Source organism: Oncorhynchus keta, chromosome 28, assembly GCF_023373465.1.
Source record: "Oncorhynchus keta strain PuntledgeMale-10-30-2019 chromosome 28, Oket_V2, whole genome shotgun sequence".
Taxonomy (NCBI): domain Eukaryota; kingdom Metazoa; phylum Chordata; class Actinopteri; order Salmoniformes; family Salmonidae; genus Oncorhynchus; species Oncorhynchus keta.
In genome coordinates, this window is record NC_068448.1 from 14,773,831 (window position 1) to 14,788,403 (window position 14,573).

A 14,573-nucleotide genomic window follows, 5' to 3' on the forward strand; every position below is an offset into this window, starting at 1 on the left:
CCTCTCCTTCTCCCCCCTCTCTCTTATTATCTCTCTCATGAACTCTATCTCCTCTTTCTCCCTCCCTTCTCCTCTCTGTCTGTAGCTACATGGGATGTTAAGGGTGATCCTGGAGCCCCTGATTGGGGATGTGCCTCTGGTGGGAGCCATCACCATGTTCTTCATCCGCAGACCTGTGAGTCTCTGCTACCAGCCACTTCCTTCCTTTGTTTGTTAGTCATCCATCCATCCATCCATCCATCCATCCATCCATCCATCCATCCATCCATCCATCCATCCATCCATCCATCCATCCATCCATCCATCTATTAATCTATTCCATTAATTCATTAATTCACTTGATGCTGCCTTTTCATTGTCGTTGACATTTCTCCTCTCTCACAGAAGCTGGACATCAACTGGACGGGGCTGACCAACATGCTGGATATCCCTGGACTCAAGTGAGTGAGAGGGCTCCTATTGTCTTTCTCAAAGGAGTACTTATATAGTACCTGTTATGCTATTAGTTCTGTATATGTTAGTATTACTTCAGGGTGATGACCTAACTTAGCAAGGCGTTGTCCTTGCTCACGTGTGTAGATAAGACTTGCATCTAGGCATCTAGTTGTCTGATAATACAATTAAATCATTGTCAGTGCAGTGTTTAGTTTCTAACATCACAAATCAAATATTCCTGTCAATATGTTCCTATTTAGAAATCACATTTTGCTTAAAATTATTTCCAGGAAAATGTCTTCTGCCTCAGCCACATCCTAACTCAATGGGGTATATGAGTTTAATGCATGTTCCTGTCAGCAGTAGAATGGAGTCTTTGTCTATGTGTTTGTTTCCCACCTCTTTGTCCCATCCCAACGACACCCTGCATTCATTTACAGTGCCATGTCGGACACTATGATAATGGATGCTATAGCCTCATACCTGGTCCTCCCCAATCGCCTCACTATCCCCCTGGTGGCCGACCTGCACATTGCGCAGCTCCGCTCCCCTCTCCCACGGGTAACCTTACTCACATTCTAAATCACCTGTCCTGGAGAGTCACTGACTCACTGACTGACTGAAGCATTTACCAAACATAACAAATGGACTGATCCTACTCGTATGATTGACAGAGAAAAATGCTTAGCTACAAATTGTCCAGAAACAGTGGACAGCAAAGTGTTCCTACTGTAGACTGTATTAATCATGCCTCTCTGTATGTCTGTCAGGGAGTGGTGCGTATCCACCTGTTGGAAGCTGAGGAGCTGACAGCCAAGGACACGGTCATTAAGGGGATAATAGACGGGAAGTCTGACCCGTATGCTGTGCTGCGTGTGGGCACACAGACCTTCACATCACACACTGTGGACAGCAACCTCAACCCACAGTGGAGAGAGATGTTTGAGGTGAGACGGAGTGAGAGACGGAGTACGCGAGGTGAGCGAGAGATGTAGGAGCGACGGAGAGAGACGGAGAGAGTGAGGTGAGTGAGAGAGAGAGAGAGAGAGACGGAGTGAGATGGAGTGAGAGACGGGGTGAGCGAGAGATGGAGAGAGCGAGGTGAGCGAGAGAGAGAGACAGCGATGAGAGCAACAGAGACAGAGAAAGAGGGAGAGAGGTGTTTGACAGAGATGTTTGAGGTGAGAGTTAGAGAGAGAGAAAGGCATGTCTCAGTGTCCTTACTCTTGGAGTTAAACAGCTTGGTTTGTTTTACTTGCTTCTCTCAGCAGATTCCCACAAAAAGAGAGCCTGCATATTGCAGACATACCACTTTAGTGAACTATATATACATATTTACAGCGATGGGAGCAGATCAGCATATGTGTGTACCAAATGGCACCCTATCTCCTATTTAGTGCACTATGGGCCCTGGCAAAAATAAATGGATTAGTTAGGGAATAGGATTCCATTTCAGGTGCAGCATATTGTTACGGCAGGACGTGCAACACATTATGACCGATCAGCTGTTCCTCAGCTAGCGTGTTCTGCTTCTGCAGACAAAGGGGAAACTGTGGGTTTGTAGAGAGATGAGTGAGATGTGCTGAATTGACCAAGCATCAGTGTTGGCTACTCTGCTGTGTCATGGGGACAAGAACAGTCTTGCACAAGGCTTAGAGTTTGTCTTAGAGTTTGGGCTTTAGGGCAGTTGAGAGAAACACCATTGACTCTATTTGGATTGTGATTGTGATTACATGTGTTTGTTTCTATATGTGTGTTAGGTGATTGTCCATGAAGTGCCTGGTCAGGAGTTGGAGGTGGAGGTGTTTGATAAAGACCAGAACCAGGATGACTTCCTGGGCAGGTAGCGCCCAACTCTCTCCCTGGCTGTGTCTGTAGCGCCTGTAGCGCCCAACTCTCTCCCTGGCTGTGTCTGTAGCGCCCAACTCTCTCCCTAGCTGTGTCTGTAATGCCCAACTCTCTCCCTAGCTGTGTCTGTAATGCCCAACTCTCTCCCTGGCTGTGTCTGAAGCGCCCAACTCTCTCCCTGGCTGTGTCTGTAGCGCCTGTAGCGCCCAACTCTCTCCCTGGCTGTGTCTGTAGCGCCCAACTCTCTCCCTAGCTGTGTCTGTAATGCCCAACTCTCTCCCTGGCTGTGTCTGAAGCGCCCAACTCTCTCCCTGGCTGTGTCTGTAGCGCCTAACTCTCTCCCTGGCTGTGTCTGTAGCGCCCAACTCTCAAGGTGCCATTTGGGATGCACTCCCTGTGTTGGTCATGTTATTCCCTGTTACAAATGTACTGTTTACCACTGTATGCTCTAATGAACAGTTTACATGTTCCTTCCTTCTTTCTCTCTCTCTCTCTCTCTCTCTCTCTCTCTCTCTCTCTCTCTCTCTCTCTCTCTCTCTCTCTCTCTCTCTCTCTCTCTCTCTCTCTCTCTCTCTCTCTCTCTCTCTCTCTCTCTCTCTCTCTCTCTCTCTCTCTCTCTCTCTCTCTCTCTCTCTCTCTCTCTCTCTCTCTCTCTCTCTCTCTCTCTCTCTCTCTCTCTCTCTCTCTCTCTCTCTCTCTCTCTCTCTCTCTCTCTCTCTCTCTCTCTCTCTCTCTCTCTCTCTCTCTCTCTCTCTCTCTCTCTCTCTCTCTCTCTCTCTCTCTCTCTCTCTCTCTCTCTCTCTCTCTCTCTCTCTCTCTCTCTCTCTCTCTCTCTCTCTCTCTCTCTCTCTCTCTCTCTCTCTCTCTCTCTCTCTCTCTCTCTCTCTCTCTCTCTCTCTCTCTCTCTCTCTCTCTCTCTCTCTCTCTCTCTCTCTCTCTCTCTCTCTCTCTCTCTCTCTCTCTCTCTCTCTCTCTCTCTCTCTCTCTCTCTCTCTCTCTCTCTCTCTCTCTCTCTCTCTCTCTCTCTCTCTCTCTCTCTCTCTCTCTCTCTCTCTCTCTCTCTCTCTCTCTCTCTCTCTCTCTCTCTCTCTCTCTCTCTCTCTCTCTCTCTCTCTCTCTCTCTCTCTCTCTCTCTCTCTCTCTCTCTCTCTCTCTCTCTCTCTCTCTCTCTCTCTCTCTCTCTCAGGGTCAAAATGGATCTAGATGTCGTACACAAGGCCAGAGTTCTAGATGAGGTGAGTTACAAGTGCTCCTTCAACACATACAGTGCATTCGTCAAGTATTCAGACCCCTTTTCTACATTTTGTTACATTACAGCCTTATTCTGAAATTGATTAAATCATACATTTATGACATTTCATAATTTCATAAAAATGAAAACAGAAATAGCTTATTTACATAACTATTCAGACCTTTGCTATGAGACTCGCAGTTGAGCTCAGGTGCATCCTGTTTCCATTGGGAAAGGGGAGACCTAGTCAGTTGTACTGAATGCATTCAACTGAAATGAGTCTTCCACATTTAACCCAACCCCTCTGAATCAGAGAGGTGCGGGGGGCTGCCTTAATCGACATCCACGTCGATATCCACGTCACCTTGTCAGCTCGGGGATTCAATTCAGCAACCTTTCAGTTACTGGCCCCACTAGGCTACCTGCCGTCCATTGAGATGTTTCTACAACTTGATTGGAGTCCACCGGTGGTAAATTAAATTGATTGGGCATGATTTGGAAAGGCACACACCTGTCTAATGTCCCACAGTTGACAGTGCATGTCAGAGCAAAAACCAAGCCATGAGGATGAAAGGATTGTCCGTAGAGCTCCGAGACAGGATTGTGTTGAGGCACAGATCTGGGGAAGGGTACCAAAACATTTCTGCAGCATTGAAGGTCCCCAAGAACAGTGTCCTTCATCATTCTTAAATGGAAGAAGTTTGGAAACACCAAAACCCTTCCTAGAGCTGGCCGCCCGGCCAAACTGAGTAATCGGGGGAGAAGGGCATTGGTCAGGGAGATGACCTAGAACCCGATGGTCACTGACAGCTTCAGAGTTCCTCTGTGGATGGGAGAACCTTTCAGAAGGACAACCATCTCTGCAGCACTCCATCAATCAGGCCTTTATGGTAGAGTGGCCAGACAGAAGCCACTCCTCAGTAAAAGGCACATGAGAGCCTGCTTGAAGTTTGCCAAAAGGCACCTAAAGGAATCTCAGACCATGAGAAACAATATTCTCTGGTCTGATGAAACCAAGATTGAACTCTTTGGCCTGAATGCCAATCATCATGTCTGGAGGAAACCTGGCACCATCCCTACAGTGAAGCATGGTGGTGGCAGCATCATGCTGTGGGGATGTTTTTCAGGGGCAGTGACAGGGAGACTAGTCGGATTGAGAGAAAGATGAACGGAGCAAAGTACAGAGAGATCCTGGAGAGACCAGAAAATAGCTGTGCAGTGATGCTCCTCATCCAACCTGACAGAACATGAGACGATCTGCTGAGAAGAATGGGAGAAACTCCCCAAATACAGGTGTGCCAAACTTGTAGCGTCAAACCCAAGATGACGTGAGGCTTTAATCGCTGGTGCTTCAACAAAGTACTGTGTAAAGGGTCTGAATCCTTATGTAAATGTGATATTTAATTCCTTTTTATTTTCCATTTGCAAAAACGTCTACCAACCTGTTTTTTTGTCATTGTGAGGTATTGTGATGTCGTTATGGGGTATTGTGATGTCATTATGGGGTATTGTGTGTAGATTGATGAGGGGAATTTTTTAAAATCAATTTTTGAATAAAGCTGTAATGTAACAAAATGTGGGAAAAGTCAAGGTTTCTGAATACTTTCCAAATGCTCTTCACCTTATGTACCTAAAGTGAATCTGACATTCCAATAGATTCAATAAATGGTGATCTACTTCCAATATTTGGAAGCAGCTTCTGGTCAATGAGCATTTTAACATTTACCAGCTGTTTTCTGTATCTCGTGTAGAGAGTAAACGCTCCATGCTGTGTAAAGGGCACTGAGCTGGAATGAAGGCTACCCTGAGACATGGCTGTAGCCTGGGTCAGAATGAAGGCTACCCTGAGACATGGCTGTAGCCTGGGTCAGAATGAAGGCTACCCTGAGACATGGCTGTAGCCTGGGTCAGAATGAAGGCTACCCTGAGACATGGCTGTAGACTGGGTCAGAATGAAGGCTACCCTGAGACATGGCTGTAGACTGGGTCAGAATGAAGGCTACCCTGAGACATGGCTGTAGCCTGGGTCAGAATGAAGGCTACCCTGAGACATGGCTGTAGACTGGGTCAGAATGAAGGCTACCCTGAGACATGGCTGTAGCCTGGGTCAGAATGAAGGCTACCCTGAGACATGGCTGTAGCCTGGGTCAGAATGAAGGCTACCCTGAGACATGGCTGTAGACTGGGTCAGAAGGAAGGCTACCCTGAGACATGGCTGTAGACTGGGTCAGAATGAAGGCTACCCTGAGACATGGCTGTAGACTGGGTCAGAATGAAGGCTACCCTGAGACATGGCTGTAGCCTGGGTCAGAATGAAGGCTACCCTGAGACATGGCTGTAGACTGGGTCAGAATGAAGGCTACCCTGAGACATGGCTGTAGACTGGGTCAGAATGAAGGCTACCCTGAGACATGGCTGTAGACTGGGTCAGAATGAAGGCTACCCTGAGACATGGCTGTAGACTGGGTCAGAATGAAGGCTACCCTGAGATATGGCTGTAGACTGGGTCAGAATGAAGGCTACCCTGAGACATGGCTGTAGACTGGGTCAGAATGAAGGCTACCCTGAGACATGGCTGTAGACTGGGTCAGAATGAAGGCTACCCTGAGACATGGCTGTAGACTGGGTCAGAATGAAGGCTACCATGAGGCATGGCTGTAGACCGGTTCAGAATGAAGGCTACCCTGAGACATGGCTGTAGCCTGGGTCAGAATGAAGGCTACCCTGAGACATGGCTGTAGCCTGGGTCAGAATGAAGGCTACCCTGAGACATGGCTGTAGACTGGGTCAGAATGAAGGCTACCCTGAGACATGGCTGTAGACTGGGTCAGAATGAAGGCTACCCTGAGACATGGCTGTAGACTGGGTCAGAATGAAGGCTACCCTGAGACATGGCTGTAGACTGGGTCAGAATGAAGGCTACCCTGAGACATGGCTGTAGACTGGGTCAGAATGAAGGCTACCCTGAGACATGGCTGTAGACTGGGTCAGAATGAAGGCTGAATCTGGTAATTCCTTCAAACAGCAAGTGTCATGCAGACCCCATGTACCTCCCTCCTCGTGATCTCCTGCTGGCTCAGTCTGTACTCACCGGTTCACCACAATAACTTTACATCCCTCTATGACTCTCAGTGGTTTAGTGCATTTCACCACAATAACATTACCCTCCTTGCTGACTCAATGGTTTAGTCCATTTCACGACAATAACGTTACGCCCCTCTATGACTCTCAATGGTTTAGTCCATTTCACGACAATAACGTTACGCCCCTCTATGACTCTCAATGGTTTAGTCCATTTCACAACAATAACGTTACGCCCCTCTATGACTCTCAATGGTTTAGTCCATTTCACGACAATAACGTTACGCCCCTCTATGACTCTCAGTGGTTTAGTCCATTTCACGACAATAACGTTACGCCCCTCTATGACTCTCAATGGTTTAGTCCATTTCACGACAATAACGTTACGCCCCTCTATGACTCTCAGTGGTTTAGTCCATTTCACGACAATAACGTTACGCCCCTCTATGACTCTCAATGGTTTAGTCCATTTCACGACAATAACGTTACGCCCCTCTATGACTCTCAGTGGTTTAGTCCATTTCACGACAATAACGTTACGCCCCTCTATGACTCTCAATGGTTTAGTCCATTTCACAACAATAACGTTACGCCCCTCTATGACTCTCAATGGTTTAGTCCATTTCACGACAATAACGTTACGCCCCTCTATGACTCTCAGTGGTTTAGTCCATTTCACGACAATAACGTTACGCCCCTCTATGACTCTCAATGGTTTAGTCCATTTCACGACAATAACGTTACGCCCCTCTATGACTCTCAGTGGTTTAGTCCATTTCACGACAATAACGTTACGCCCCTCTATGACTCTCAGTGGTTTAGTCCATTTCACGACAATAACGTTACGCCCCTCTATGACTCTCAGTGGTTTAGTCCATTTCACGACAATAACGTTACGCCCCTCTATGACTCTCAGTGGTTTAGTCCATTTCACGACAATAACGTTACGCCCCTCTATGACTCTCAGTGGTTTAGTCCATTTCACAACAATAACGTTACGCCCCTCTATGACTCTCAGTGGTTTAGTCCATTTCACAACAATAACGTTACGCCCCTCTATGACTCTCAGTGGTTTAGTCCATTTCACAACAATAACGTTACGCCCCTCTATGACTCTCAGTGGTTTAGTCCATTTCACAACAATAACGTTACGCCCCTCTATGACTCTCAGTGGTTTAGTCCATTTCACAACAATAACGTTACGCCCCTCTATGACTCTCAGTGGTTTAGTCCATTTCACAACAATAACGTTACGCCCCTCTATGACTCTCAGTGGTTTAGTCCATTTCACAACAATAACGTTACGCCCCTCTATGACTCTCAATGGTTTAGTCAGAGGTTAGTCAATGTGCATGTTTAAGATCAACTCCATGTCAGTTGGGCTATATCCGGTGGAGGCTGCTGAGTGGAGGACGGCTCATAACAATGGCTGGAATGGAGTCAATGGAATGGTAACAACCACATGGAAACCACGTGTGTTGGATGTGTTTGATACCATTCCATTGACTCCATTCCAGCCATTGTTATGAGCCGTTTTCCCCTCATCAGCCTCCACCGGCTGTATCATATTTATGTGGTTTCTGAAATGTTAAAACATCCTTTCAGTTGTGTCGGTCTGGTGCGCTGCTCAGCCTCACTACAATTCTCAAAAACACACCTGTCTCTCTTTAATCCCCCCTTTCTCTCCTAGTGGTTGAAGCTGAAGGATGTTACATCAGGCAGTGTTCACCTCCGTCTGGAGTGGCTCTCTCTGCTGTCCTCTGCTGACCGACTCAGTGAGGTGTGTCCACAGCACAGTAGTTTGTAAACAGAGATGCTGTGTAAATATTGAGCTGTATCATTCTGCCTTCAAGCACTCATCAGTATTTACCTTTTCTGCTTTGACCAGGTAAATCATATTCATATACCTGAAACACTCTTGACTTGTTTCCCCCTGTGATCAGGTTATCCAGAGGAACCAGAATATGACCTGTAAGACTGGAGACCCTCCCTCTGCAGCCATCCTGTCTGTCTACCTGGACCGTGCTCAGGACCTGCCTGTGAGTACTGACTGACTGTGGCCATGTTCCAGGATGTCTTTATTGCAGTCGTACTGCACAGATGATCAGATCTCACCATGCCTAGGGAAGTGTTTAACTTCTCAGGAACTGCAGTAAAGACGACCTGGAACGCAACCTGATTGGTTCTGGTCTACAGTCTGTCCTCAGGTAGCCTAGCGGTTAGAGGGTTCAAATAAAAATCTGTCGATGTGCTCTTGAGTAAGGCACTTAACCCTAATTTGCTCAAGGGGTGCCGTACTACGATGGCTGACCCTGTAAAACAACACATTTGTGTCTTTCAGAGGAAGAAGGGCAATAAGGACCCCAGCCCCATGGTGCAGCTGTCTGTACAGAACACAACCAAGGAGAGTAGGGTAGGAATTCACCACCATACATTCTCAGAGAGTGTAACCATTCTACCTAACCTAACCAGTATCTCATATGTTCCATCACATATAGTGGATAACGTCTTCCCTCTTGTCCCTAGACTTGTTATGGGATCAGAGGGCCTTACTGTTAACATTCTATAACATTCTATATAACCTATAATATAATGATCATTATATTCTAACCTAGCTCTGTATATTTCATCATAAATATATCCTCGTCTCTGCCATCTCTAGATCTGTTATCTGACCTCTGACCCTGTGTGGGAAGATGCCTTCACCTTCTATATCCAGGACCCTCGCAAACAGGAACTTGATATTCATGTAAAAAATCTTATTACAAGCATACTTTCTGTTGTCTGTCAAAGTGTTACAGAAATCCTGTTGTTGCTGTGGTTACTGACACTCTTCCACCTCTTCCTCCTCCCCCACCTCTTCCCCTTCACACTTAACCCTCCACCTCTTCCTCCTCCCCCTCCTGTCCTCCTTCACCTCCTCCTGCTCCTCCTCCTCCTCCTCCCTCTCTCCCAGGTGAAGGATGATGACCGGGCTCTGTCTCTGGGCAGTCTGTCCATCCCGCTGACCCGTCTGCTGGCAAGTCCTGACCTCAGCATGGATCAGTGGTTCCAGCTGGACAAATCTGGCCGCATCTATATTAATGCTGTTCTGAGGGTGGGTGGGGAATAGAATGCAAACACACACCTGCATGTATGCACACACACACACACACACACACACACACACACACACACACACACACACACACACACACACACACACACACACACACACACACACACACACACACACACACACACACACACACACACACACACACACACACACACACAGCGATACAGAACACACAGACACACACAGAACACAGCGATACAGAACACACAGACACACACAGAACACAGAGATACAGAACACACAGACACACACAGAACACAGAGATACAGAACACACAGACACACACAGATCACAGAGATACAGAACACACAGAACACAGAGATACAGAACACACATACACACACAGAACACAGCAATAGAGAACACACAGACACACACAGAACACAGAGATACAGAACACACAGACACACACAGAACACAGAGATACAGAACACACATACACACACAGAACACAGCGATACAGAACACACAGACACACACAGAACACAGAGATACAGAACACACAGACACACACAGAACACAGAGATACAGAACGCACAGACACACACAGAACACAGAGATACAGAACACACAGACACACACAGAACACAGCGATACAGAACGCACAGACACACACAGAACACAGAGATACAGAACACACAGACACACACAGAACACAGAGATACAGAACACACAGACACACACAGAACATATAGATACAGAACACACAGACACACACAGAACACAGAGATACAGAACACACAGAACACAGAGATAGAGAACACACAGACACACACAGAACATATAGATACAGAACACACAGACACACACAGAACACAGAGATACAGAACACACAGACACACACAGAACACAGAGATACAGAACACACATACACACACAGAACACAGAGATACAGAACACACAGAACACAGAGATACAGAACACACAGACACACACAGAACATATAGATACAGAACACACAGACACATACAGAACACAGAGATACAGAACACACAGACACACACAGAACACAGAGATACAGAACACACAGACACACACAGAACACAGAGATACAGAACACACAGACACACACAGAACACAGCGATACAGAACGCACAGACACACACAAAACACATAGACACACACAGAACACACAGACACACACAGAACACAGCGATACAGAACACACAGACACACACAGAACACAGAGATACAGAACACACAGACACACACAGAACACAGCGATACAGAACGCACAGACACACACAGAACACATAGACACACACAGAACACACAGACACACACAGAACACAGCGATACAGAACACACAGACACACACAGAACACAGCGATACAGAACACACAGACACACACAGAACACAGAGATACAGAACGCACAGACACACACAGAACACAGAGATACAGAACGCACAGACACACACAGAACACAGAGATACAGAACACACAGACACACACAGAACACAGAGATACAGAACACATAGACACACACAGAACACAGAGATACAGAACACACAGAACACAGAGATACAGAACACACAGAACACAGCGATACAGAACACTCAGACACACACAGAACACAGCAATACAGAACACACAGACACACACAGAACACAGAGATACAGAACACACAGACACACAGAACACAGAGATACAGAACACACAGACACACACAGAACACAGGCATACGGTTATGGCATAACCTGTCCTAATGTTTTTCGTTCTGACTAAGCATCTCCCTCTCTTCTCTCTCCTGTGTTATAGGTTCTGCACTTAAATGAGGATGCCTCTCTTACCAGTTCCGTATCTCCTCACCTCCCAAGCCCAGGGGCAGGCCACGGAGACGGGGGTACCACGTCAGAGGTAGCCCTCGGGGGAGTGGGTGGAGCCCCCAAACCTGAACCCACACGACCCCAACAGACCACCCCTGACTCGGACTTCGCTAGTGAGGTGAGTCAACTAACAGACACACACACTGCTCCTCTCTCTCTCTGCTCCTCTCTCTCTGCTCCTCTCTCTCTCTGCTCCTATCTCTCTCTGCTCATCTCACCGTATGGTGTGCTGCGGAGGCCAGTAACCTGATGGCCAAGGAAAACGTATTGTATAGTGTACTCTCTCCATATTTCTCATCCTCCCTCTCTCTACCCATCCCTCCCCCTCTCTAGGGAGTGCTGCGTATCCACCTGGCGGAGGCCAGTAACCTGATAGCCAAGGATAACTTCATAGGGGGCATGGTGAAGGGGAAGAGTGACCCCTACGTCAAGATCAGGGTGGCAGGAGTCACCTTCCGCAGCCACACCATCAAAGAGAACCTGAACCCCTCCTGGAACGAACTCTACGAGGTAGAATATAGAGCTGTGCTGGATATCCACAGTATTTTCAGTACATGCTGTCTCCGGACACTGCAGATCTATGCTCTCATACTGTAAACAATAATGAGGGGATTATTCATTCACTAATGCAGACCTATTAAAGATTGTTGTGCAAAACGTCAAGCACCTCTGTGTCCTCAGATCATCTTAACCCAGCTGCCTGGTCAGGAGATCCAGTTTGAGCTGTTTGATAAAGATCTGGACCAGGATGACTTCTTGGGGAGGTGAGGTTCTGACCAGATAACATGGTGCCTCAAAACAAGTCAGAATTATCATTTATGTTTTGTTTGTTTCAGGTTCAAGTTAAACCTGCAAGACATCATCAGCCCACAGTTCACTGATGAGGTAACATCTAACTATTCACTATAATTGATTGTTTTTCTTGGTAGATTTAGCTGTGTTTTCTGTATGGCCAGTGGTAGAGCTATGCCTCCAAAATGTGTCTCTCTTACATTATTGTATTGGTAGTCTGATGGTACTCTGATAATCTGATGGTACTCTGGTAATCTGATGGTACTCTGGTAATCATGTGTCTGTTTCTATCACAGTGGTACACTCTGAATGATGTGAAGTCAGGTCGGCTTCACCTGGTCATGGAATGGCTCCCCACGGTCTCAGAGTCCGCCAGACTAAATCAGGTTAGCTTCCCTTGTTCTCTTCCTCCCTCCCCCCTATCTCTTTCTCTCTCCCTCCCCCTCTCTCGCTCTCCCCCTCCCCCTCTCTCTTATTTTCTCCCTTTCCCTCTCCCTCTTTTCCCCATACTCTTTCCCTCTGTCTCTGTCTTTTTCCTCCCCCTCTCTCTCTCCCTCCCCTCCCCTTTCTGTCTCCCTCCCCCATTTTCTCCATTTCCCTCCCTCTTTTCTCCACTCTCTCTCCCCTCTCCCTTTCTCCATATCTCTCTCCCCTCTCCCTTTCTCCATATCTCTCTCTCCCCTCTCCCTTTCTCCATACTCTTTCTCTCCCCCTCTCCCTTTCTCCATATCTTTCTCTCCCCCTCTCCCTTTCTCCATATCTCTCTCTCCCCTCTCCCTTTCTCCATATCTCTCTCCCCCCTCTCCCTTTCTCCATACTCTTTCTCTCCCCTTCTCCATATCTCTCTCCCCTCTCCCTTTCTCCAAATCTCTATCCCCCTCTCCATCTCTCTCTCCCCTCTCCCTTTCTCCATACTCTTTCTCTCCCCTTCTCCATCTCTCTCCCCTCTCCCTTTCTCCATACTCTTTCTCTCCCCCTCTCCCTTTCTCCATATCTTTCTCTCCCCCTCTCCCTTTCTCCATATCTTTCTCTCCCCCTCTCCCTTTCTCCATATCTCTCTCTCCCCTCTCCCTTTCTCCATATCTCTCTCTCCCCTCTCCCTTTCTCCATACTCTTTCTCTCCCCTTCTCCATATCTCTCTCCCCTCTCCCCTTCTCCATATCTCTCTCTCCCCTCTCCCTTTCTCCAAATCTCTATCCCCCTCTCCATCTCTCTCTCCCCTCTCCCTTTCTCCAAATCTCTATCCCCCTCTCCATCTCTCTCTCCCCTCTCCCTTTCTCCATATCTCTCTCCCCTCTCCCTTTCTCCAAATCTCTATCCCCCTCTCCATCTCTCTCTCCCCTCTCCCTTTCTCCATATCTCTCCCCCTCTCCTTTTCTCCATATTTCTCTCTCCCCTCTCCCCTCTCCCTTTCTCCATATCTCTCTCTCCCCTCTCCCTTTCTCCATATCTCTCTCTCCCCTCTCCCTTTCTCCATATCTCTCTCCCCCTCTCCCTTTCTCCATATCTCTCTCTCCCCTCTCCCTTTCTCCATATCTCTCTCCCCTCTCCCTTTCTCCATATCTCTCTCCCCTCTCCCTTTCTCCATATCTCTCTCTCCCCTCTCCCTTTCTCCATATCTCTCTCTCTCTACCCCCTCTCCTTTTCTCCATATCTCTCTCTCCCCTCTCCCTTTCTCCATATCTCTCTCTCTCCCTCTCCCTTTCTCCATATCTCTCTCTCCCCTCTCCCTTTCTCCATATCTCTCTCTCCCTCTCCCTTTCTCCATATCTCTCTCCCCTCTCCCTTTCTCCAAATCTCTCTCCCCCTCTCCTTTCTCCATATCTCTCTCTCCCCTCTCCCTTTCTCCATATCTCTCTCCCCCCTCCCTTTCTCCATATCTCTCTCTCCCCTCTCCCTTTCTCCAGATCTCTCTCTCCCCTCTCCCTTTCTCCATATCTCTCTCTCCCCTCTCCCTTTCTCCATATGTCTCTCTCCCCTCTCCCGTTCTCCATATCTCTCTCTCCCCTCTCCCTTTCTCCATATCTCTCTCTCCCCACTCCCTTTCTCCACATCTCTCTCCCCCCTCTCCCTTTCTCCATATCTCTCTCTCCCCTTTCCCTTTCTCCAAATCTCTCTCTCCCCTCTCCCTTTCTCCATATCTCTCTCTCCCCTCTCCATTTCTACATATCTCTCTCTCCCCTCTCCCTTTCTCCATATCTCTCTCTCCCTTTCTCCATCTCTCTCTCCCCTCTCCCTTT

General features: G+C 47.6%; 1 protein-coding gene across 1 annotated transcript in view; it reads left to right on the plus strand.

Annotated features, from left to right (window-relative positions):
- The window catches only part of LOC118360684 (extended synaptotagmin-1), a 53,153-nt gene that overhangs the window by 15,425 nt on the left and 23,155 nt on the right, over positions 1-14,573 (plus strand). Inside the window, exons 6-21 of the mRNA XM_052484187.1 lie at positions 86-175; positions 385-440; positions 876-996; positions 1,206-1,382; positions 2,196-2,278; positions 3,470-3,518; positions 8,286-8,375; positions 8,539-8,634; positions 8,937-9,008; positions 9,258-9,344; positions 9,552-9,692; positions 11,474-11,659; positions 11,875-12,051; positions 12,223-12,305; positions 12,378-12,426; positions 12,630-12,719. Coding sequence (XP_052340147.1) covers positions 86-175; positions 385-440; positions 876-996; positions 1,206-1,382; positions 2,196-2,278; positions 3,470-3,518; positions 8,286-8,375; positions 8,539-8,634; positions 8,937-9,008; positions 9,258-9,344; positions 9,552-9,692; positions 11,474-11,659; positions 11,875-12,051; positions 12,223-12,305; positions 12,378-12,426; positions 12,630-12,719 — 1,647 coding nt within the window. The remainder of the gene's footprint in view (positions 1-85; positions 176-384; positions 441-875; positions 997-1,205; positions 1,383-2,195; positions 2,279-3,469; positions 3,519-8,285; positions 8,376-8,538; positions 8,635-8,936; positions 9,009-9,257; positions 9,345-9,551; positions 9,693-11,473; positions 11,660-11,874; positions 12,052-12,222; positions 12,306-12,377; positions 12,427-12,629; positions 12,720-14,573) is intronic.